The sequence below is a fragment of the Harpia harpyja genome, chromosome 11 (assembly GCF_026419915.1).
Source record: "Harpia harpyja isolate bHarHar1 chromosome 11, bHarHar1 primary haplotype, whole genome shotgun sequence".
NCBI lineage: Eukaryota > Metazoa > Chordata > Aves > Accipitriformes > Accipitridae > Harpia > Harpia harpyja.
This window is the reverse complement of record NC_068950.1, coordinates 25,372,559-25,399,575: the sequence shown is the minus strand read 5'-3', so window position 1 is coordinate 25,399,575 and position 27,017 is coordinate 25,372,559. Positions and strand designations below refer to the sequence as shown.

The window sequence follows — 27,017 nt, the reverse complement described above, 5'->3', positions numbered from 1 at the left end:
CACAACAAAAACTTACTGACTCTACCAGGTAATAAAATAGAACAAGAAGTTTAAGCACATCAAAATAAAAAACCAATACTTTACACTAGGAAGCGACTTCCATGCCAGGACCACAGAGCACTTCCAAACAAGCCTGTAGGCATGTAAGTGGTGTTACTGCCATTTCACAGACAGGAGAAATAAAGCACGGAAAGGTCAAGTGTCTGGCTGCAGGCCACGCGGCTCAGCCCTGGCACAGCCAGGAACAGACCTCAGGAGTATGGCCACCCTGCCCCTTCCCCTAACAAGACGACACGCTCTCCCATTTTTTGTCTTCTTGTAAGCATGCTAGCTCTCTTGATTTAAAATTGCTTTCCTGCTTTCATAAATTTGTATACTGCTATATCCTTATCGCTGAGCAGAAAGTATTGCAATGTGTTGCAGAGCCTATTGACTTTATTGGCTCTGTGGCTTTCTTTTGCACCATGAGTTGTGGGATTGGGACCTAGCAATGCCAATTATCAGCAAGAAACCTTTATATGATTGTCTGTAACAATATGCTCTTTCAAAACATAATAAATTGACAGAACTTCCAGTGGTTTTCAAATTTTTTAAATAACCAGATTTGCGTCATAGGTAATGGTGCATCTTAAAATGACATTCTCTATCTCCTCTGATACATGTAAAACTTCAGGAAAAAAAAAAACATTTATATACTTACACATAAACACACATGTATATAAAAATAAAATAAAGAAAGAACTTTTCCTCAGGTCCCACTTATAACAGAATTATAAACCATGGAAATGCTGGTATGTCCTCCCTTATAGCTGAGCATCCAGGTGCCACTGTAATTTACACTACATACATGTTTCAAATTTGTGACATAAGAGACACACTTTTCATAATGCGGCCATTTTATAGATTTTATTAGACAGACTTATGGTAGGAAGGAATATTCAGAAATTGCAACTTAAATGAGAAAATGTGAATGGTGTTACTTACATAAAATACTACTGCAATAGTTCTTTTATTAATTTTTAATGCACAGCACCCACTGTGACCTCCTTTATTCTTTTCCTGTCAACATGGCAGGCTAGAGAAATTGAAATGGGCTGTAGCTGTTCTCTTCTTGTTCCTCTCTTCCTCCCATTTTGCATAATATTAAAATATAACATCTTATTGGACTGTCACTGTGAAATAATCATTATGCAATAGGCATAATGATTTTTTCTGATTGTTATCTCTTCCTTACTTTTCAGCGTTCTCTAAAAAATTTCGAATTCCATGTAGTTATCTAAGGCAATAAGGCAATTTTCCACTGAATACACTCGTCTGAATTAAAGTTTGTTTAAAAGTTATCTTTTGCTACATTTCTTATGGTTCTCTAAGGATAACACCAGTCACATAAAATAAAGCATTTTTGCCTGTCTGGTCTTCTCTGATCACGTTTTCGGGGTGAGGTAGGAGGCGGGTCCGATAAAATAGTGTTTGACTCAATCAGGAGGATGCTATTACTTCTGTTATGTATAATTACTGCCTCTATCACCAAGGAGACTAATCTCCATACCAGTAAAGTCAAGAAGCTCACAGAATTGTCTTTGCAGGGCCAAGTTCATGTTGTCACAGCAACAGAGTGCACAGGGTCAATAGATTAATACATTAGTGTGCACAGGCGCTGAACCGGAGTGTAAAAGTTTTGCTGCTGGTTTTAAAATTAAACTGTGAATCAGGACTTGGAAATATGGCCTACACAAGATATTCTTGTATATCTCATGGAACAGGCTACCAAAGTACACATATATTTGCCTAATACGGTCTCTCATTTTTACCACAGCAGGAAGAGGAGGAAATAACCGCCTTGGAAGAGGTGCACTCGGTGGGAAGGAGGGAGGAAGGCTGGAGTTCGGGCTATGAAACATACACTGCATTTGGATTGTTGATATTTCCCCCTGCGATGCCCTTTCATTAGCCTCTGTCTAACGTGGGGCCTGACAATTGTGACAGAATGAAAAATTTGAGGAAAAGCGAGGGTCACGAGAGAAGAGATTTCCTTCCCTCTCCAGTGACCCTATCACAGTATTCTGATGCAGCGCTTTACCATTAAGGAAAGGGCAACCCAAGAGCCTTCACACTTAATCTGTTCCATCTGTCATGACTATTAGAAACTTTGACCAGCAGTGAGCTTTAAGGACTCGGTGCTACTGCAGACATGATATTCTAGCCCACTACAAGGACCTCCTGATGTTTTGAAAGCCTCCAAGGAAGTACCACGCATCAAAAAGGGCAACACCTACCTGACACGCCACCATATGTGGTCCTCAGTCCTCCACCAACTGCTGGCCAAGGTGTGCTGTCTGCTTTCAGTCCCATCAGTCCTGACACAGTGTTGGTGGCTGTAACACCATCTGCGCCACCTGTGAAAGAAAAGGTCAGTCACTTTTTGTTAAATCATGTGTATAAGAAGAAGAGAGGAAAAAACACAACAGAAAAACTGTGAAACTGTGAAATAACTAGAAATTCAAATAAACAGCTGAAGACAGAAAACAACAAACTGTAAGGGGATGTGCAGAAGGGTCCTTAAGACCAATCCTGGGCTGATAAATTTAACAGTAGCTTCAAAGCAGGCTGCATCAGTTGAAAGATCTGTGAGGGCTGTAAGACAGCACGTTGGAAACACTGGAGCTGACAGGCAGATCTCTGCCCTTCAGCTGTGTGGGACAGAACCTGCTACAGTGGTTGTACAACACCTGGAGGTGCCCCAGCACAGGGGTCACCTCCTCCAAGCTTGTGAGGAGCAAGACAAAATGAACAATGCAACAGAGAAATGATGACCATGGTTCTAAGTGATGGATTAATACACCTACTTGCAAACTTAATTTCCTGCCATGTTGTACTTTAAGTTCTAAAGAAAAAATATATATATATACACCTTTAAATAGTGTATTTCTGTTTTCACACATCACTTTCACTACTAAACGTAGGAATAGGGCAATTTACAGTGGTATGGTAAATGTATAAATATGACAGAAATAGTAGCGTGCAAACACGCACACAAACATATATGATTTATTGTTAACAGTCTAATATAGTTCTCTTCATATATTGCTACATTCTAGAAATACGGACAAAATTAGGAAGCCTTTGATCACTGTGCTTATTCCAAATACATCAAATAAACTATTTTCATATTAGTTTCTGTTATTATTCCAGCAACTCCCCTATCTTAACCCCATCCAGCAAATTAGTAAATCTGCACAGCTTGTGCACTGGAGTCGGTTACCTTCCCGTGCAGCCATCGCAATATTCACAATATCAGTGACATTTGGGGTCAGCTTGGCAAAGAAAGGAATCTGAACAGCTTGTCTAACCCAGCGACAGATGTTCCGTACCAGCTCTGGATCCTGTTCAAATAGGTCAGATAAATATAGAACATAATTAAAAGTAATATGAACAAAAGGTATATCAAGGAAATAGAAAACTTTGCTATAAGGGGCTATACTGCGATTTTGTGAAATTACATATCAGGACTGAACCTTATCTCATTAGTTAACTTATTTCAGACACATCGAGTAACTGCAAATCCATTACAGAAAGGTTAGTTCATGAAAAAAGGAAAAAATGCCTTTTTTTTTTTTCCAAAAGACAAAGACATCACAAAATGTTCCCTTCCCAGAGAGGGGAAAATACCATTTTGGATGACAGAGGCTTTCTTTACCCATTTATTTTAAAAATTACTTTTCAGTTTTAATGATTCACTCTATGTAAGGTATATTGAAAATAACCAGTATCCTATAAAATAACATGAACCTGAAGCATTGGCTGATCATGCCTTGATCAGAACAACAAGGATGAGTCGAGGTTGTAGGGCTATCAGAATGCAATTCAGCATTTCTGAACTCTCCTCTGACTTCAGAGAATAACTTGGGATGGCCATAGTGTAAATGGACGATCAGAATCTTCTCTGTTAAAGCCAGAAATCAAAATCTTCAAATGTTGGCTTTTCCTGATTTCCAGGCATTTACTTCCCTTATGGAACACGTCTCATGTAGACAGTAATCAACTATTCTTTCCATTGAGAACAGCTCAGTGGAACTGACATTCTGCATCTGGCACATACAATGGTTATTGTTCAATATAATTCTTAGGGTACGGGTTGTTGTTTTTTTCTGTTGGCTATTAATATTGCTCTTCAACAAATACCTTAAAATTTGCAATACTGATGCATGTAGAACATGGTGCGTGATCTGGTTAAAAACTGAATGCTGCTATTACAAGATTTAGTTCAAATATAACCTGTGGGTAGGCTAATTGGTACCGCAGCAATTATTTACATTTACTAAATCTTTAACACACTCTCAGATAATTAAGTCTGTCATATATGAATAATTTTCTCCCATTTGGATATTGTAAAAACTCAGAAAGCTGCATTGCTATGTAGTAACTGAAAATGGGATGAGCCTAAATGATGTTTAGTTTAAAACAATCCGGTGGACACCAAGGCTGTCAGTCTAGTGAACACATGGGAAATATCCCCTTGTTGTTTTTTCTTTTTACACCGGTGGTTAAATACAAACAAAAAAACCCCACAGGCTGTGTTCCTAGAAAGCACACAGTGCTTGACATGAACCGTAAAACCCTGAGACTTAGCTGTGCTATTCCAAGAAAAATGGTGATCTCCCCGCCCATGCAGCTTCCATGAAATATGTATGAATGCTGCAGTATGAAAGTAGTTGCATCTTTGACTTTCATTTCTGTTTTGAATTTCCTTGAGGCCCAATGCAGAAATGAGAGACCCTCTAGAAGACATGAATTGTATATCCTTTATGTTAATTCTTCTCCTTAGAAATCCTTGTAATAATGTTCAGGATGTTGGCAACACATAACTCATTATGCTGACTTCATCGTGCTTATAGTGCTGCCATAAAAATTCTTACTCCAACACACACTAAGACTTAAAAAAAATACAATTATTTTAATCCACATTGAATAACTTGTTGGGAGATCTCTTTCATTCATATAAACCCAATTTCCATCCTACCTAAGACAAATTAACTAGTTTGTCTTTCTTAATAAATAATAATTTGACCTTTTTTTTTCCCCTAAAAGTAAGTAAAGACCTTCATTTTCCATCAGTTCTGCTTCTCCCACACCAAGATTACTGCAACAAATGCTATGGAAGGGTCTTCAGTTTCTCAAGCTAGTAAACAGTTTAAATATCTGATTCCACAGCACATGTTTAGACAAAGCCCTTTTGAAAGGTTCACTTCTACCAGTCTTGGAAACCTGCCCATTTTCAGTACCCATAAAACCACAGATAACTTAATAGGAAAATAATTTGAAAACTCAGCTGGAGGAGGAGAAATCTTTGATATTACTTCACTTAATATTCCAAGGAAAAAATAGGAAAGTTTTGTGAGGCAACATGGAAAAAATGAAAAAAAAATTAACACAGTGCTTTGCTGCATAGTGACACAGTCACTGATAGGAATCAGAAAGGTGTTGAATTTCATACAAAAAAATCAGAATTTCCATTAAATTTGACAATTTTGGATCAAAACAGGTATTTCTAAAGCTGATTTTTTTCCTCTGTAATCTTTTAGCTAATTCATTTGCTCATTAAATAAACATCGTATAAAGATAATGCTGGACACCTTAAAAAAATCACTGTTTACCCTTGTGCCACCCCCAAAACACACATGTGGGACAGCTCTCGCTGCTTCCCTTTTCAGTGCGAGTCTTCCAGCGGAGCTGTACTGGAGCATCCAGCTGATTCACCCTCCCACCCTCCCCCTCCTCCCTCTGCTCTGCCTCCAGCCCCCTCCTGCTCAGATTCCTTCTGGTGCAGTGGCCAACATCAGTAAACCACCTCAGCCTATCCTCTCTCACCTCGCTGCAGGGACATCACAAGTGTCCAGTGGCCATGGGCACTACATGCCTGAGCTTCCCTGCTGCCAGAGGGACTTCTATGCCATGAAGTCACTGCATGAGAATACCAGAGCTTCTATGCTCTGCAGACAACTAACATATTCTCAAAGAGGAATAATATCCCCACCTGTTTTTATCTGTAATACCACATTTTCTTCTTTAGATCACTAAGAAAAAGTTATTTGTTCATTTATAAAATTCATAATTTCCTACTATATTTGCACTAAGGACTTGGAAAAATGCATCATAAGTCATCAGAAGGTTGAAAACAGAAGATATTCATGTCACTGGACAGCTAATTTTCATATGAAATGAATGAACTACATTTATCTAACCCAGGGGAAGCTCACTGGATGGTGTACAACCTCTCCATAGAAGTTTGCCTTTGGACTGAGAACAATTTGCAGAAGTCACACAAGAACACAATTTTTGAGAAAGATTCAAGTGATTAGAAATACAGAATTCATTTCTAAGTGCAATCATGGACTAAAGAAATTATCCCAATTTGAAATGCAGTTCAAAACTTAAGATTTCTGAGAAAGCAAAGTTTTAAACTCAGGTGCAAATTTAACAAGGTGAGCAGCCTGGTACCAAAAGCTAGTTTTAAAGAAGCTATATACAGGCTTCATTTTGCCTAATTCATTTTGTTGATTAAGGGCCTCCCATATACTTGGATTTCTGAAAGATTGACCCCAGTTTACAAATCGCATTTACTGATTCTTAGCAGAGATTGGATTTATAAAACATTCAAGGACGAGCATGTAACTTGTAAAAGAATGAACGTTGAGGCCCATAAATCACGTTACAAAAACCACCTGTCACTGCTAATACAACATAAATATCTTTTTTTACTCCAGTCCAACTTTATGCAAGTGCCTGCAGCTTTTATCATTGATAAAGTGGTTGATGAAGCCTGCATAGTTAAATATTTTCTAAATGGCTTGATATGTAAAATGTTATTAGCTGTAAAAACAGCTGGGCATTTACATTCGCAAAATCAACAATATGAACTAACTAAAATATTATTCTGCTTAATGTAGTACAAGATCTTAATGCTTTTGGTTCAAAGCCTACCATGTTGATATAAATTATTTTCTTCTATTACACATAACTAGGTTTGTTGGTTCTCTCATTAATGATGATACAGTGCGATTGTTACAGAACATGTACCATAATTTTGCTCTGTGTGTCAATCCAGAAGAACGAACAAATGCTTCAATGGACTGTAACATCCATTGGTAGCACACTTCATTTATCTGCTGTATTTTATTTTTTTTTAAACAAACATCATCTAAATAAAAGCTTGGTGAAATTATTATCAGCTAAAACATAATATTGATTCATGCACTCTAACTACAGGAATCTGTTGGTAATTTAATACCATATGAAGTCTCTTCTGGTATGAGATGTACATCAGTGTGTCTTCTGTCTTCCTGTTCTTAATCAAATATTGCTTGTTTATTCCAAAGGCACAGGAGATTTGAATGTTACAGGGGTTTCTTTTTACTTCCCTAAGCAGCAGTACAGAATCATTTTTCCTGAATATTCATTATAGCCTTGGGCTAGATGGAGCTTTTAATCCTAACTAGTCATTGCCAATGGGTAGATATACTAGAGGAAAAACAACTATTCACCTTTTTTTCTAAATGATCACATGATAAGCTTAGCTACAACCATAAGAATAAGTCCTCAGAAATTAAAGCAGCAAGTTGTCTACTGATTGCATTTGGCATTGGTAATGAGATGAATCCCACGTCCTATCACCCTCAAGGCAGATACATCCTGCATGTTTAAAAAGGAGTGTGAAAATGCTGTGCATAGAGTAGGTCACCTCTCCTTGTGTTTCATGGAAAGAAACAAAACCATGAAGAGATTACCACAGAAATGTCTGGCTGTAGATTTTTGGGAATTTCGGAAATTTTTACTATGACCTGTTTTCAGTGTTCTTGCAGGGTCCTCATTTTTACACTATCCTGTTACTGCACAATCTTTATATTGTATCCAGAACACCACTCTGAGGTAGGGAAGTACTATTGTACCTGTTTAATAAATGGAGAGAGGAGAGTCAGACAGACTGAGGTGCACCTCCTCAAACTCACCTTGTTTTGGTGCCCAGTTTTTACTAAGTCATTTGCATAAGGATCTGAAAAGGTTTGTCTGGCAGAAAACTACTCTTGATTCTTCAGAATACCTTAAACCATGGGATACTTTCCACATTAACAGAAGAAATATTTTTAATACTTGAATTTAATCAGTTTTTCAGAGTATTTGAATAATGCAAAAGATAGAAATACAACTACTTTAGGGTAATGAACATGCTTTTCTTAACTATGCAAACAGTCCTTGGGAACCACATATGTGTATGTACATATGTACGTGTGCATATATAAAGAACACAAATGTCAGTCTGAAAGATGTCATAAAAATAAACCTGTTACAGAATTTCACCCAAGAACTTCAGAAGGAACGTTACCACTCAGTAACATTAGCTGATCTTGCCTAATTAGTGCTACAGAAAATGGACCCTACCATGCAATCTTCAGTCCATCCCTAATTACTATAACAGTGGCAGTTCTGTCTCACTAAGAACAGGGTAAGGACTTTTGCAGTTGTGGAAAGTATAAAAACATAACTCTTCTCAGACAGAATCCTGATTTTACATAGGTATGAAGGCTTTCTTACATAGGACTATGTCGTGGTTTAACCCCAGCCAGCAACTAAGCACCACACTGCCGCTCACTCACTTTCCCCCCACCCAGTGGGATGGGGGAGAAAATTGGGAAAAGAAGTAAAACTCATGGGTTGAGATAAGAACAGTTTAGTAGAACAGAAAAGAAGAAACTAATAATGATAACGATAACACTAATAAAATGACAACAGTAATAATGAAAGGATTGGAATGTACAAATGATGCGCAGTGCAATTGCTCACCACCCGCCGACGCCCAGTTAGTCCCTGAGCGGCAATCCCCTGCCCTAACACCCCCCAGTTCCTATACTAGATGTGACGTCACATGGTATGGAATACCCCGTTTATGCCACTTTGGGTCAGGTGCCCTGGCTCTGTCCTGTGCCAACTTCTTGTGCCCCTCCAGCTTTCTCGCTGGCTGGGCATCAGAAGCTGAAACATCCTTGATTTTGGACTAAACATTACTTAGCAACAACTGAAAACATCAGTGTGTTATCAACATTCTTCTCATACCTAGCTCAAAAACATAGCACTATACCAGCTACCAGGAAGACAATTAACTCCATCCCAGCTGAAACCAGGACAGACTACTAGCTAGCATTACAGGTCATGCTGATGATTTGTGCAAGTCCATTATCCTGACTGTGATGATGGGAAGTTCTAGACAGCACTGAGAATGTTGCAAGATCCATTAGGACCTTGCACGTAAAGTCCTTAAATCGCATTTATCACTGACTACAATGACCTAAACGACAAAGTTTCAGAAAGTAAAATACTTTATTCTATTTAATGCAAGCATAAGTCTGATCTTCCTTATAAACATCAAGTCTTTGATGACCACAAAACTATTCTTATATATATCTCTTGCCATTGAGTTTCATGGCTAAATAATGCATTGTGTCTGCAATTTTAAATACTGACACTAAGTTACAGAGGACTTATTTTGTCTTTGTATTAATTTGAGACACATGAAGGTGACATGGGATTTCTTATATATGGTTAGGAGGCAAGTGGCACCAAGAGTCCCTCATCAGTGCATTCTTCTGGTGGCATATTTTCTTTCTGTACTGGCTCTTCAGAAAAAAAAACTTGTAGCCCCCCTTACATCTATTACCACTGGAGGAATTTTTTATATGAAAAATGTTCTACAGTTAACTTGCTCATTCTGCACAGTAGATACATTTTCTGAAATAGTACAGATATCTATGGGAAAAGGAGGGAGTGCTTTTATGTTCAGGAATGATGTAGCCTAAGAAAACCCAAGAATTTCCAAGATTTGGCTTTTAAATTTAATTCATGTACCATTCTCACTTTACTGTTTCATTCAACAATAGTCTACAAGGGAAGAGTTAAACCTATCCTCAGTCAAATTGCTATCTGAGAGCCCACAAGGACTCAAATGCACCTTCATCTGAAAAACAAGAAAGGAGAAAAGAATCTTTCACTGTCTGCAGATAACCTCCATGCAACAGGCAGACTTTCTTCCGGGCCATGCTACCCTTTCCTTGTGAACACTACGGTGTCACTACCTGCCATGGCCCGCAGTGCGGGCAGGCAGGGGCAGGATACATTTGGAGCAACTTTAGAAAATGAGCAATAATAATTTCTATAGATCCCTCACCTATTCAATCCACTCCACCAGCTCAACATGTAGGTCTGGAGCTGCATCTTTTTACAGAGATCCCACAGATGTTCTGAGGACTTGTTAGCCTGAAAAGTTGTTAGTTTAAATGGTTTTTATATGTGTCTATCATGTATTTGTTTTCCAGATCAAACATGGATCCAGAAATCCATTAGGAAATTGGAAAAAAAAATAAAAATTTCTCTCTGTGTGTGAAGAGCTACTCTTTTGCTATTCCTTCAAAGGTGAAGAAAAAGTAAAAGTATGGCAACTTCAGCTTAAAGCATTGCAAATTAGTATCTTCAGCACTCACCTCTTTTTTTTTTTTCATATTACTATTGATCTTTTCCACAGCTATCTTTTCTCCCTCCTCCTATGACATGTCCAACATTGCCTTCATAAAATTGTCTCTCTCTAAACCTACCCAAAATTTCCACAGTACCTAAATATAGAATTGCAGTCAATCACTATAGCAAAAGAGACATCCGAATCTCATGGTTAATGTTACCGTCTTGTCACATCCTAGAAAGGGGCAGTTCAGGTTGTGCATTTGTCCCATTTCAAACTTAATTAAAGCTAACAATTTGTTTAAAGCCTGTCAAATTAAGGGAAGGATTTCCCAGGGTAGAAGACGAATAACTCTCTACTTCTCATCTGGAATAAAAAATGCTTCCTCATTTCTCAGGAAATTTGACAGGTTTTGGTCAACATCTATTGACTGCAGCTGTCAAAAAGAAAGACATGAGGCAGTTTAACCTAAGCAGGAATAACAGTTTTTGCAGTTGTATGTGAAGCTATCTAAATATATAAGGAAAAATTTCAAAAAATGCCTAAATGACTTTAGAGGCTTTGGGTCAGCCTGGTCAACCCCACAAAAATGTAGCTGCTGGATGAGAGCTTATATCCTTCTGGCTAGAATCTATGATATGATGTGATGTGAAACCAATGTCACAAAATAAACTTTTAGAGATAACGACAGCATGTGAATTCAAGACTTTTTCAGTCAATACCGCATTGCCTTTTGGCGTGAGATCCAAAGTGTACCGAAGGTAGTGGAAGCCTTTTCCATTAGTTTAGCAAAAAAAAAATTTCCCCCAAATCTCATTAGACATCTTCAATAAACTGGTACAGGAAAATCCTATTCAGGATAAAAATTCAAAAACGTCCATAAATGGATAATTTCATATCTTGTTCGGGGAGGATCAAATGTTCCATTCCAGTTTAGGCCTTCAGCTTTTATTAATTAACTTGCACTTTGAAACAAGAGGTCTTTTCAATATGAAGAGAGGTTGTAGGTTTGTTTTTTTTTTTGAACAATTTCTAACAGATCAGAGATTCATATGAGAATTAAGCAAGGTCCACATAGTTACCATTTAGCTACACTACCATAGCAACACTATGTACTGTGACTATTGCTCACTGGTATAATTCAAGGATATACTTATTTTCTACTCTCTTACATACTCTAAAATGCTCTTTTATTTTAAAAAATCTTTTAAAAGAAGTCTACTCGGTAAATTAAGACGTTTGTGTTCTTTCTACGTAGTAAGTGTTCTCTTTATAATTTGAACAAAAACTGTAATATATTTAAACTGAAGAGATATCATATGGCTTATATAACTAAGCATGTACTACTAGTGAAACAAGCACATTTTTGCTTACAAAATACTGTCAATTAAGATGTAGAGGTATAGCTTGGAAAATTCCCATTAGCTTTTACAGACTACATTCTTTCTTTTTGTTATAGTCTATTCACACAGGCAAAAACATTACCACTTGAAGACCATGTAAAGACTATATTTATATTTTTTATTTTAATTTAATTTTTTAATATATTTATAGGGAGCAATGATTCCCAATTTATAGATGTTTTTGCCAAAGTAAAAATCTAAGCAAGAGCCTAGAGACTTGATTCAACTTTTTTTTTTTAATTTTCTGCAGTAAATTATAAGAACTAAAAAAACCCCTGCCATCTAGCTCCATTCTTAGATGCTAGGACTTTATTACTTTGAAGTAAAGCTGCAAGTACGTTGTCATGATTTGACCAGCTGCTCTTCAGAGCAGTCACTGCAAGTTCCACTTGGGGGAGCCTAACTGAGATTCTCCTTTTTTTCCAGTGATACCAATGTGTCACTGGACAAAATCAAGTCACTCTGGATTAGGTCCAGGCTTTGGTCATGTCTCAGCTGAGAAGTCAAAGCTCTGAGAGAGACCCTGTCTATAGTGGGAGAGATAACAGCAGGTATGGAGAAAAGCCAATGTAAGACTATGACACTACTGTGGTTCCTACTTCTCAGAGTTAAGCTACTTTGAAAAACTCCAAAAAAAAAAAAAATTGGTGCACATAAAAAAACGGAACTTTAAATTTAACCATCTTTAACCAACTAACCTTAAAAGACTCATACAAGGTTTTGACAGAATCAGAATTTCAATAAATTTCAATTTTAGCAGATCCCCATCTCCCTCTTCTTTCTTACTCTCATTTGGTATTGCAATCACTATTTGTCCCTTCTCCAGCTCTACGATTAGAACCTTTGAAAGATGTTAAAAGCATATGACAAATAGCCTTTGATCACTTCTCTCTATTCTAAATGAAAAAATGGGAACAGTAAGTTGTTACAGTGTTTTCTTATTGTAGTACATTACCGGAGCTGCACAAATGAGCAATGCTTAACAGTATGTTTTAAAAAAAAGACACCCCCCCTCCCAACCCCACTCCAAAGCTTTTTAACATATCTCATCTAATAGCTGCCAATATTAATAGGTCAGTATCCAAACTCAAGAATACATACATCAAAGTGCTGTGTGGGAGATCCACTTTGGATACCTTATTAGCAGCACGGCACTCCTACACCCCTTCTTTGATAATGTAGCACCTAATGACTGAAAAGATAACCAACGTGAAGACAAGGTCAAAAATGAGCTGGAAATTTTTGATTAACCAGTAGACAAAAGTACAAAACATAGATTTAAGTTGGGAGTTAGAGCAATGATAAGATGGATGTCAAGATCAAGCACAACTGAGACTCAAAAAGTTTGTGGCTGTCTTTAGTCAGCTTTGCAACTACTCCTTTCTCAGATCACGTAATAGCTTTTTGTTTTCTCCCTAGCACTAAAAGAAAAACAACTGAATTTATTTTGAAAACTGAGTCCTCTCTCTGCTTAGGTGGTCAAACCACAACATTTTTCCTTATTCCGAATTTGTGGGGGTTTTTTGTGTTTTTTATTTTTTAATTTAAAATATTAATCTAAGCAACCAGATGAAACATCACTGTTAGAAAACTTTCTACTTTTAAAATTAACTATAAGGCTTTTTAAAAAATTGTTATAGTTATATAATAGGAGAAGCTCTCCTTATGTTTCATTGAGATAGGTCAGTTAAAACTGTAGCAATCACTTTACAGCTATTCATTTTAATGCAACATTAAAGGAGTCAGATTAGCAAACAATTTGTTCCAATACCAGTTGGGCCTAGACGTTTCAAGCGAAAAATGTGAAACTGCACATTTACATTTATCAACTTCTTGGAGATACTAACTGGGAAGATTTATTTATCAACAGCATTGGTATATGTAAACTGTTGACTAATAAGAATGCCTTTTTACCCCACCAAAACAAAATATTTTATCTTGGTTGTTCCTAGCCAACCAAAATAATGTTTCTCATATCACTGTAAAGAAGTGGTATGCAGCATGATTAAACAATATTTCAGCTCTTTAGTTCATGCAGAGGTTACTTGCTATAAGGCATAAAGGTTTGATTAGGCTTACGTCATACATGAAATATTTTAAAGGGAAGCATAGAACTTGAACGTGAGTGCTGCAGCTACATTTAGCTTTTTCCTGTGGTCAGGTAGGCAAGTTCTCAGTCCCTTCCTATAATAAAGAGGCAGAAAATATCAAATAATTGAGGAAACCATAAACCTTTGAGACCACCAAACTAAGGAATTTAAAACGTATGCTCTGAGAAGGATTTCCCACATTTTTTAAATGATCATCATATAGGCCTGTATTCAGGTTTGGCCTACTGTAAAGAGCAAGCCTCCCAGTGCATTGACTAACTTTACTAGGAGGTGAGGCAAAATTAAAAAAAGTATGAGCCTAGTACTGAAAATTCTCATGTAGGCAGTGAAGACGCTAGTTAACACACTGCTAATTAACTTTAGCAAACAGTGGCATAAAACTGAAACCATAGAAAGAAAAAACTATTAATGTGCACTGCATAGTTAACTTTTATTGTGCACCAAGCTGAACAATCTTAAAATATTTTATTTTACCTGCACATAGATACTTGTTCCTGATCATATCCTTTCCAATAAATCCTGTTTACCAGACGTCATCGGTATGAACAACTGTAATATCTTATGCTGCAACCATATATCCAAAGGCAAAGCAGTCCACAGGATCTGGACATTTAACCAAAATATTTAAACATGTAGACCACAGAAATATGCTTGCCTGAGTTTTCTACATTTCCCTTTTCTGAAAGCTTCTCAGTGCATTAAAACGCAATTGTAAGAATAAGTACAGGTTGCCATTTGGTTTAAAAAAAAAAAAATCATAGTTTTCTTCCTTTCTGGGAAGCACTCACTACATACTCCATCATAGTTAGGCTACTGAAGTGTCATTAAACCAGCCCAAATCTTTTTGTTTCCTTTTTAAACAGTGGCAGGTCACTGATATTTTGGCCGAACTGACCTTCTTTGTGACATCTATCATCTGTAATGTGTATTCCAGCTGAAATGCTTCCATCATAGTGAGACTGAAAATAAGGTTATCCTTATCCCCAACTTTCATGTCTTAAGAAAATCCATTCTGTAGAGGATGGTCTCCATGTATAAATAAAAAGTCACCACACATGAACAGTATTTAAAACCTTTTTAACAGCCATACCATTTCATTAAAAAGTTTCAGCAAGTCAGTAGTGCTGTTAACATTACAGTCCTACTTACAATCCCTTTTTATTTTCCGTTTTGTCTTTTGAGTAATTCAATTAAAAATCCTTTAAAGCCATAACAGTGGATTAAATGTTGTCAAACCGCAATATAAAATTACAGAATAGTGTTCTGATGATGACTTTATTAAACTTTGCATCTTAATTCATTTCTTCTCGAGTGTATGAAAAACGGAATTCTTAAGACAAAATACCAATTAACTGTCGTACCTCATTATTAAGTATTGTGTCCTTTTACATGTTACAAAAAATAGAATACATGAGCACATAAAGGACATACAGAACTAAAGACATGGAAGAAATCCATTTAAATGATGACATCTAATCACACCTGGATCCTGTGAGGGCAACAGAAAAGGAATTGAATCCTCAGGTACTGGAGGAAGGTGAGTGATGCCACCAACCCAGGAGTGACCACATAGTCAGCAAGCTTTTCCCGTTCAGATTTCCAGTGAAACAGCTCATGAGTCAGTTGTTACTTTGAAATCAACTCAGCAAAGCATTTACTTTATGAAGAGGCTTTTAAAGAAGGAGAGAGTAGAAAGAGAAAAGGAGGACACACATATGAAACCAGGGAAGGTGAAAAAATCAACCAGTGAGGTTAAAACAACAAAACTGAACTACCATAAAGGATGACGTGTGGCCACGATCAGTGTGGGAGCCAAGAAGGCAAGCCCACAAAACACATCTGGCCCATGAAAATGTGTGCTTAGATCTACGTTTGCAGGAGTTGGAGGAGGCAATCAGCAGCATCCCTTCTCCCCACACATCCCAAACACCCTCCCAGCAGAACAACGCCCAATGCAGCACTTCTCTGCACGCGCAGAGTAACACCATCACCACCTGAACCAAGGAATCTGTGTTTCTGAGGAGTCTGCATCTTGTGATTGAATTTCCTGAGTCTGCCTGAGCTTTTCCCTCAGCTGGACTATTAAGGCTCCTGCTCATATCCATCAGCTTGGGCAGCAGACAATTTCTCTCCCCTACCCAGCTGCCTAGTTTTATGAAACTTACAGAAATTCAGTATCTTTGAAACAGTTTCAGCTCTGAGAAACATGACTGAAACAGGTCATTTGGTTGAAACATGCCCCAAAGCAACAGAGGGCACTGACAGACACAAAGACAGTGAGATCAGCTAGGAGTTATCTTCTTAAGATCACAGCCAAAATGGATGGAAGTGGCCAATGCGAGAGAACAAGACGACACATAAATCCTGAAACTCCACCGTAAACACCAACACAAACCTCACTTTGATTATACTGGTTTATACTGCATTTTGGGTGGCAATGTTCCCACTGCTGATATAGCACAGTGTAACACCACCCTGCTGTATTTTGCATTAATTTGTTGCACTACCTGATACAAAAGAGAAGAGAGAGAGCTAATACTGCCTGCAGGACTCAATGAATTACACTTAACCAGCATATTATTGTAGGCTGATAGTAGAATGCCACATGAACACAGATATAATCAAATTCTGTTTGGGGCATCATTTATTTAAAATACTTCAAGCTCCTTGCTGGCAGAGCAACAGCAAATTAGCATGCTATGCTGTGCACTTCAATTAAAAAGCAGTCTCATCTTTCCTATTTCCAAGGTACAGCAGAGCAAATCTAATTGTGCCATACAGCCAGTTCTCATCTTTGCAGAGTAACCAGGGCTTTGGGGTTTTTTTGCTTTTTGGTTTTGACAGATTTGTCTTCTTCTGAATAAGGCAATGTGGGCTTTTATGAAACTTGCCTCCTAATTGCAGGCAATAAACATGAACACAGCCAGCAGCAAAGGCTGTAGCAAATACAGTTTAAGTAAAACGAAAATAAAGGTAAGAAAAGAACCACAAACCAAGATCATTTTACATATGATCTGAATAGTTAAACCACCAGGATCTGGATTTCAGTGTTCACAAGAGACGTATACATGCCTCCTTCAATATAAACTAAGAAAAGCAAACAATTCCCCAAACCTATAGCTTAAATGCTGAGACAGGCAAAGATTTTTTATATTTTGGAGGTTAACAGGTATGACTAATTAATGGGAAATATTTATAAGCCAGGATGTTATTAACTTTTAAAATATCTGCTTACAGCATAAAGAATCTCTATTCTTGCACTTAGGCTGAGATCTTTGAATATGAGATCTGTTTTTTTAAGAAGTATAGAAGCATCCTCTGTGCTTTGGAAATTTAACTGATGTGTTGCTTTTGACTTGAGATCTCCCTATCACACTGATCATCTCACCCCAAGTGAACAGGTGAGTCCTTGTGCTTCCTTTTATCCACTACTCATTTCCTATCCCTGGTACAAAGACCACACTACTTTTGGACAGGAATTGAGTCCACAGAATCACAGAAATGTTTGTCTGAATGGATTTCTGGAGGACAGCTAGTCCAAGCTCCTGCTCTGAGTGGGACCAGCACAAACACCAGTTGAGGTTGCCCATGGCTTTGCCTGCCTGAGCCCTGAAAAATCCTGAGATGGAGAATACACAGCCCTACTAGACAGCATGTTCCTGTACTGCATCACCTTCTTGGTGAATTTTTTTCCTGATGTCCAACCTGAAACATTCAGCCTGCAATTTGTGGCCGTTGCCCCTTGCTGTATCATCTGACACTACTGAGAATTATCTTTTCCTCTTTGTAGCTACTCTCCCAGCATCTTTGTTACAATCTTTCAAGCGGCTGTAGGCTGCTCTTTTCTTCCCTTCATTGTTTTTCACCCACCATTAGGCCAAGGAGACTCGCTGATATTTTTGAAGACTTTGGATATCACTCATCCTAGTCGGTCTTATTCTAATGATTCTAGGTTTATGCACATTACACTTACTAGACCTGGGTTTTCATCTGAACAACAAAGAATGACACAAAACTTAGCAGGAAAACCCAGATTATCGACTCAATTCAACTATTTATTCATTCTTACCAGAGCAGCTGGAGAGACTTGTTGAATTGTGGACCAAAACCAAAAAGCCAAACGCTTAAATCTGTTGATTTCACATCGTGGTAATGGTTCTGAATATTTAATGCCACTTTTTAGAAGGATAAGTAAAAAACCCAAAAAACCAAACCATCTCTGCATGGTTTCCAGTGAAGAGACAAAAAGTACACCACAAATACAACACCAGAAGTTAGACATTGAAATGTGAGTGCTACCATCTTAGATGTTTGATTTATTATTTTCATAATTTTATGCTATAATCACTACAGTTATGAACTATAGTGGGAAAGCAACAGCATCATTTTTTAATAATCTGCTGTTCACCACATTGTCTTTATGTTTACTATTAAATGTTTTGTACACTTATGTTATCTGATTCAAAGAAAATCTGTGCATTAGTGCTGTTAAACCTAATGATGGAAATTCTATTACGATTTTTGATGATATCCAACTTTTATACAGTTGCAGATTGTTATGAAAGAACACAAACCTTAACTTTATTATCATTCATCAGCATTTGTAAATATAATTGACATTTTATACAGAACCAGCTTTAAGTAACTTATTGGCAGCAATACAGATGCCTCTTAATATTACCCTCTGGCTAGCTATGCTGTTCGGGCGCCAGAGTGTCTGCACTAATGACTTGGAATTAAAATCAAGTAAAAGCTGAGAACTGTAACTCCATATAAAACAAACAGCCATGCTTTGTACCAATTCTTTATATATATAATTTGGATATACCTGGCTTTTTTAAAATTTACAGTGGGTATAAAACAGTGAAAGTGTTTGAGACTAGATAACAAAATAGGATAGAGAAAAAACAAATCTGATGTTCCCAGATTTCTACACTTACCCTTAGGCACACCATAGGAATTGAAATGAGGAGAGAAAGTAGACAATGCAATTAACCTTTCCTTTCCCTCTTTTTTTTTAAACAAAAACCAAAACAACAAAAAAAAGGCAGAACATTTTAGACATTATAAATAGTAAAAAATACACATACATGTTTTTCTGCCATTATTTTTCATCTCAGCAATTTCTGTAGTTTCCTGAGGATTTAATGTGCTTAGGCATGAAAAGGGACCTAATCCTTAAAAAATTTTCCTATGAAGACATGGATTATGTTATCAAAAAGATTTAAGAAAACCTGCTTCACTGTACAACCAGGAAAGCTGCTCTGTCTCTCAAAGCCTCATGCTTTGACTTTGAGGTATCGAGTGGTGTTTTTTTTTCCAGAGCATATCTGAGCCCTCTCCTCCCCACACCATCTACGTATGACCTATTTGACTTCAGCTCTGGGGAAAAAAAAATAAAATTAGGAGTAGAGCCAAAATACTTCCTAGCACTTTCCTGTCTTATGATGGGCCACCACACATGGAAGCTCCTCAGGGAGCTACTGATAAATCTCATCGCACATATCGTTATTTTATCCAGTTTATCCACACCATTTGCTTCGATAAACTACATTTAAAGCCACCATAATTTGATTTTAGCCAACTCTGAGGAAGAACCTGAGGATCTGGCTCTCTAAAGATGGCTGTTTTATTCATTTATTTGTCTAAAGAAGTAGATTCTTTTCTGAGCCCTCATTTTGGTGATACAGTTAAGAAAACACAAGAATATATTTAATAAGCAAGAGTAGTATACATTAAACATTCAAAAGAATATCCATATTGTATGGGGAAGAGAGGAATTTTATTATTATACAAACATACATGTATATATAATGTAATCATCTTCTTGCTTTATGGATCTGATCTTCTCCAAGGAGAGTCACAAATCCACACGATAGCCCTGAGTGCTAAGATTTTGCATTTCGTTCTCTGATTTTACAATAGCTGAAAGATATGTAAAAACTCATGTAGCCAGACAGCTCCCTACTGACTACACATCTAAGCAACTTCACATGCATATATTATTCCAACCAGCGAAAGCTGGAAATAACATATGCCTAAAAAAAAAAAAAAAAGGGAAAAAAAGAGTACTTGAAAGGAGCCTGTTTTCAGCTTCTGTGTGAAACCTTCAGGGCTCTCCGTGACCAAACCACATCCTTCTACAGCATGCTGCCATCTCAGGTGGGGACAACCCAAACTACTGAGTTACGCTCTGCAGAGTGAAGGGTGAAAATTGCTTCACAAGCTTATAAAAACAGCTACTATAGCTCTTTGTTGTTGAATGCAATTCAGGGAAATGATTAATAATAACTATTACCATTTTGCTAGTGTGGTCCTGAAGGATTTTTATAATTCTGTCCCATTTTTAATCATAACTTTGGTAAATGACCACTGGCCACAAAAAGCAACCAGATTGCTTTCATTTAAAATAATAATCCATAGCATGGAGCAGATTGACATAATTTTGTTCACAGAAAATAATAAAATGTCCCGTGCGCTGTGCCTGACAGTATTGCTATGATAAAGCTACACCTGAAGTGTGTCCACAGTTGCACTGCAATGATTACAGCCCCTATTGCCTCCCTACTAAAAGTTTTAGAAAGTTAATGGTTTAGTTATCCAACCACACCTCAGTTCATAGAAGTTTTGTGTTTAAGTGAGGAAGTGAGGATGAATTAAGATGTCTACTAGCCCCCTCAAAGGGGATCAACTGAATAGTGGGTGTCAATTTTAGGGCACGTAATCATGATTCCCACTCTGCATCTCCTTCCTCATCCTTTTCTCCTCTCCCCAAAAGGTAGTAAGATGAGAAATCAAACAGGCTTCAGACTTCTGAAACTTTGATGGTCAAACGCTAGAAAATCTCTCCCGGTAGGCTGTGAACCAAGAGTTTTCAGAGACTTCCAAGTTCATCACATCTGGGCATGTTTCAGAGCCAAAACAAATTTCAAACCATGACCAAAACATGCAAAAATCTGAAAACTTCAAAAGGATATTAGTATGAGAACTGGCTTTTGTGCATGTTTGTTTTCTTTTCATGGGCAAAACAACACATGTTCTCGTAACTGAAGTCACGGGACGTATTGATAAAGTCTGTATCAGATTTCTACATGACAGAGACATCAGGCACGGATAATTCCAACCTAAACTGTATAAACCATCAAATCTATAGGTTACAGAACACAGGCTCTCATAAGAGAAGACTTTAACTGTAGGTGGCACTACCAGAATGTATGCCCTATTCCGTGATTCTAAAATACAGTTAGGTTCATATGCTAAAAACTGTGAAATGAAATGTGTGTATATCTCATGTCCTTCAAAATCATATTGATATATGCAGTAGTTACCGGGTTGTGATCTAAAAGATATCTACAGGGCACTGAAATGGAAACCAACGAATTCTGTCCAAGCGCTTTTTGGAAATTATTTGTTTTCATCTTGTTCCTTGTCAAATACATAATGCATTTTTGTTCTCAGCAAAACTAAGCATTTTGTATATTCTCAGCTTCTGTCTTCCTTTTTTTTTTTGCTTTCAGCACTAAATATTTAAACACATTCAACCTAAAAATCTCAAGCTAGTAATCTGCTGCTTGTGTCTTCTCCCCGAGGTGTAACTATCAATGAGGTAGTACAGGATTGCTGAAGAGACATGAAAGAGATTGCGGTTACAGTCATACCTGCCCACAGGCCAGGCCCATACCTCTCTCCCCCATACCATGAGGACATGATAAATTTAACTCCAGCGCATCTGCACCAGCAACCTATGAAACATGCAAAAGAAAAAAAAAGCAAAATTAACTTCAAGTAAGGTACTCTTTCCTGTAGCATTTACTGTTCATGTTAAATAGAATTCTTTAGACATTTCTTTTTTTTCTTCTTTTTTTTAAAGGGAGAAAACTATGGTTATGATAGCCTGAAAAAGAAATGTGTTGATCATTACAGAGAAAAAATTTCAAAACCTGATGTGGCTTCCCAAAACTACAAAGGAAATTAAAGTAAAAAATAAATTAAAAAGAGACAGGCACAATAAGGAACTGGTTCTGAAAAATGTTAAAAAATGAAATGTAATTACAGGGCCTTAGGGCACCACTGAGAGCGAGGTTCAGTAGTCAGTGTTACACAGGTGCTTCTGTGCTCTGAAGAACTGTGACTCAGTAGTATATTTCTCCTTTCTGCTTTAACGAATTTAGCCTCTAAATTTTCTGCAGGCGCCTGGACTGTGCCATAGCTTTTGTCATTAAATATTTTTATTTCTGAAGTCAAACAAGAGAGTATTAAAAGAAGTCCATACAAACATATTAGTCATACTAATTCCCTTCAGCACCCTCTACTAGTTACAATTAAAAAGGCAAACGAGCCAAGGCATACAAGGGCAGCACACAACCATGCTCCTCCTCCTCCCTGCCGAACTGCTCCGGCCTGAGACGACGATCTCTCCTGTTGTCTTCCACGTGGCTGTAGCGAGTATTTTGTTTTGCATTTGCGTTTTGGTTTTGCTTATTGAACGGCAGTAATTTTGCCTGCTGCGTGGCCATGGTTCAGCAGCTCCCCAAGCGCGCGAGCAGGGGAGAAGCCTTCCATCACTTTCAGGAATCCTCCACGTCCCGAGCAGCTCTGCAAGCCCAGCCATGCTGCGCTGTTGCTGGTGCTGTCGGCCTCCGTGACAAGCTGACCTTTTGTATGAATAGGTCGTCCTCCTGCCGAGAGGCACTGCGGTACCTTCTGTGGTTTCTGCTCTTTGGAAAGCCACATCTATTACCTTCTAGGTAGGATCCTACGCATGTGATTAAATAGCACTGCTCTTTTCCAGAGCGCCCCAAACAAGTGTGCTGCTCTCCACAGAGTGGAGACTAACAACTTCTTTGTGGAAGAAAGTTATATCACACAGGTTGCACATTACTGAGTGCATTTAAATAACTACTTCTTTCTAAAGTGGTAACATAAATACAAACACATTGGAAATATCTGTCTTAAAGCTAGATAGCAGTACCACTGGATTAAAAAAAGAGGAGCAAATGGCACAATAAAGCCATTCATCTTAGTCAGTTTAAAAGCGGTACTGCTCCCGTTAAGCACAGATTCCACAAAAGATTTCATGGTCAATTAGGTAAATACAGGTATAAAATGGACTAGTGTTGAAGATCACCAAGCTAATTACTGATAATGTTTAATTCACTTCCCTAAGTCCCCTAAGCGATTTTTTCCCTCATAGGTTTGAAATGCCCAAAGAAAATGGAGAAGTGGCTTCCCACACCATAGGAGGGCTTAGGACACTGTGAATAAAGAAACAACAATGTCTAAACACACACATTCAGCCGTATGAAAACAGAAATTCAAAATATCCACACCCATATCTACACATACACAAAAACATATATAAAAAAATTTATAATACTTATAAAACATTTAGATCTGAGCTAATGATAGCAATAACGACAAGCTAATTTTTTTTCTTTGCTTAGATTTGTTAAAACCTTCCTTTATTGATCTGAAACTATGCTTTTTATTTCCTCTAGATACTTTACATGGAGAAAACCAGTTTTATTTAAAAATAATAACTGTATTACATTCAGATATAGACACCTTTCTGAATGAAATTACTGCGCTCTTAATCTAGTATTTCCTATACTATTCCCTGTGGACACAGGTACATGTTTTTAAATAGTTTTTTTCCTTCAAATTGAATCAAAATTTCAGGTGTATAGTCTGTTTGCATTTGTGTGAGATTGGATTTATATTATAGGAAGCCTGCTGACTGCTATTATATATGCTGGCTTTCTCTGCTATCATTTTTGGAAGTCTGTATTAAAACCAGAATAGCATTAAATGAGCCTTTTATACTTTAAATATTCAAGAGTTTTATATTCAAAATTTCTTCTGGTGCTGTCAAACTAGTGTGCCTGTAGGCAAGGTAAGATCAAGTTAGGCTCTCAAAGGTAGAATTAAATTTTATCAGGGCATCCGTCATAATATACAGTTTGCTTAAAATGCAAATAAAAAGTATCTAGATTCAAAGACTAAAGGCTTTCCAGGTACTGCTTAAAAATCCAAGGGACTATTTTTATGGAACAGATTTCCTTCAAATTTACATTTCTATCATTTTAATGAAAACACAGAATAAACAAATTATAATGGACATGCTTTAAATTCTCACTTTTCACTTTGAATGTATTTCTTTCAAGAAATTCCTTATTGCAGCTCTTGTTTTTAAGGAGAATAAAAAAAGATGCAGAAATACATTTAGGAAACCATTACCTCAGCCATTTTTGAAAGTTCGGTCCAGTCCTCCCTGCTATAGCTGCACATGATACTGGCAATCAGAATCTGAAAAGAATATATATGTAATCATTTTAAGCCATGTTAACAGATTTTGTAATATGGTCCTTTACTGGGACTCCAGACATTAACTACCACTACCTGCATATGGGAACTACCAGCTATATACTACTAGCATGTATAGTGAAATATAGCTGTATATTTCACTGGGGATGAGAAGTAGTATACAAAGTCATCTATTTTATCCCTGTTTTTTAAGTCATTAAGGAAAACCAGCAGGTGTAGTCAAACACATAGAGAACTTCGCATTCTCTTTGCCATGAGATAAAGTGAGAACAAAGGCTGTCACAGACACAGAGCCCACCAGGAAAACTGTCAAAGGTATTTGTTTCTGAGGTCAGGGGAATTAAGTTATTTACTATTTATACAATGCCAGAAGTTACTTGGGGCCCTTTAGAGGTAGGTAAGACATAAGTGCAAGAGTTTAACAAAGCAGCGTATGAACACAATATTCCAGCCGACTTGAGGAAGCCAGGCTACACCAAAACCAGCCCCCTGGAATCTCATACTATGCAAGTTAAGGACAGTGACAGGCAGCTGGGACTGTTTTGTGTAGAGGCAACTGGGAGGAGACTCGTAGGATATGGGAAAAATCTAGGAGGACAGGGAGAGTGGCACAGGGAAATCCCAGCTTTTCTTTTCCCACAATACACATTTTATTTCCTATTTGCTGGCTGTGGCCCCAGTTCCCCAAGAGCTGTTTCTGTGTATTGCCTTTCCTCCTCACTGCACTGAGCACCCTTCAGGTCCAGATTCTGCCTGTAGCTGCTGCTGCCTCCAACATCTTTACTGAGGTTCAAGTGTTTAGGTAAAGTAAGTTCTAATAGGATGCTTCCGGGAGGGCAGCTGGACACACACCTTTCCAGTTGCACAGTGCTATTTACTGTTAAACAAATGTTAACTATTCCTCCGGTCGATGTCCAGTTTAAGTAACAATGTTAATTTCTATTTAAGACCCATCAAAGTTCATCAGACACTGAAACTCGGAAGTTGATACATTTGTGGTACAATTAGCAGAGAATTCAGCCCAGGAAATCCTGCATGGAGGACTTCATGGAAGGATGAGGTTTGCAGGAAAAAAGCAACAGAGACCTATATTGCAGCAGCTAAAAGGTTAAATCAGAAAAAGAAGTCACAGAACTTATGACCACAGTACCAGCGCAGTCTGTGTACATCAAAGGAAACTCCAGGAGAGGAGAGCAGAAAAACATCTGGCCACGCTCTTGATTATTTGGCCCTCTTACGTGAAACGTATGAAAGTTTCACATAAACGTTTGATTCACAGGTAGGATGAAATTTGGTTTTAATCTTTTTTGCTTTCCAAACAAGTTTTACTGTCAGTATTAATATCTGGGATGAGCTTAATCTATCACTCCCAGCCAGTATAACACTTCTCTTGAACTTTCCCATAATGCTGAGGGTTAATGACTCATTCATGTAAGGTAAAATACTGAAAAGCATACTGTAGAAAAATTGTCCAATACACACAATTGTTGGAAACTATAAACTCCCAAATTATCTCCATAAGAAGGATATTTGGTATCTTTAGAAGGGAGGGAAACATACTTTAAAAAGGAAGGCAGCTAATGGAGAAAATTAGACATGGTGAGATTACAATCTATTCATTTAAAAGGACAATACCACTTATCATCATCATTATTTCCATTATTTCCATTGTTTTGCTGTGATGAATCCGCACCTATCAATCTACCACCCACCTACCTGCAGACTACCTACCCACCCACCCACCTTTCTGGGTGATGTTTGCAAGATGGGAGTCTTTTGAGAAGGAAAGCCTTTGACGAAGTGCCTGCCTTGCCTGCAGGTGCCCATTTGTGTGCACCTCCGGCATAAATATTTAAGACCAAGCTTTTCACTAAACGCACACAATCATTACTGGCTATGCTTTTATTACCCTCTTGACAGAGGAAAAGACTCTCTCTCCTATACCACACTTTTTTCTATTGTGAAAAACCTTATATAGCTCTATAGGCCAAATGTTTATGAAACAGAATTTGCTCTATGTTCTATTTGAATATTCAAGATAATTTGAGTACTCCGGAAATAAACATAAATCTCTTTAAAAAGACTCTAATATTTTTAAAAACACAAATTGTGAAAAATTGATTTAAGAAAGTATATGTCAGAAAAATTTAGAGTAAGAAACTAGTTAAAATATGCACTAACTGGAAGTTAGCTAGAAACTGTATCTTGTCAAATTCACACTTTTTATAAACTAACCAAAGCAAAAAAAACCCCAAACAACTCAGACACTGACAACATGATAAGGGTTTTCACAGTTGCAGTCACAATCCAAAGTATATCAGAAATCTACACAATCCAGCTTTAAAACAAACCAAATTTTTCCGCAGCAAAAGTTGTAAAACAACAAAGGTGGCTGACTATATTCACAAGTAGCTGAGTTAGGTTATGTCAAGTGTTATTAATGAAGTTTGAAAATTCTGCTGGGAGTGTACAAAAGAGGAGGAACAAGATCTGTGATGTTTCAAAGAGCTGTTAATTAAGACAACATGTTTATTTAATATTGATTAGTTTTAGCATTCACATCTAAAATTAAGTACATACTTTTGACAGAAGCAGTGGTTTACAATAACAAAAATAACTGAAAGCAAAAATTACATTTCTGCTGTGACTGTTCACATGAAAACCATGATCTCAGAG

The 27,017-nt window shown here is 37.4% G+C and overlaps 1 protein-coding gene across 2 annotated transcripts in view; it reads right to left on the bottom strand.

Moving 5' to 3' along the window:
* Positions 1-27,017, bottom strand: part of DPYD (dihydropyrimidine dehydrogenase) — a 368,019-nt gene that overhangs the window by 94,576 nt on the left and 246,426 nt on the right. For both annotated transcript variants that reach the window (XM_052801600.1, XM_052801601.1), the window contains 4 exons: positions 24,255-24,323; positions 21,677-21,760; positions 3,263-3,383; positions 2,277-2,396 (listed from right to left, as the gene is read on the bottom strand). In XM_052801600.1, the coding sequence (XP_052657560.1) occupies positions 2,277-2,396; positions 3,263-3,383; positions 21,677-21,760; positions 24,255-24,323 (394 nt within the window). The remainder of the gene's footprint in view (positions 1-2,276; positions 2,397-3,262; positions 3,384-21,676; positions 21,761-24,254; positions 24,324-27,017) is intronic.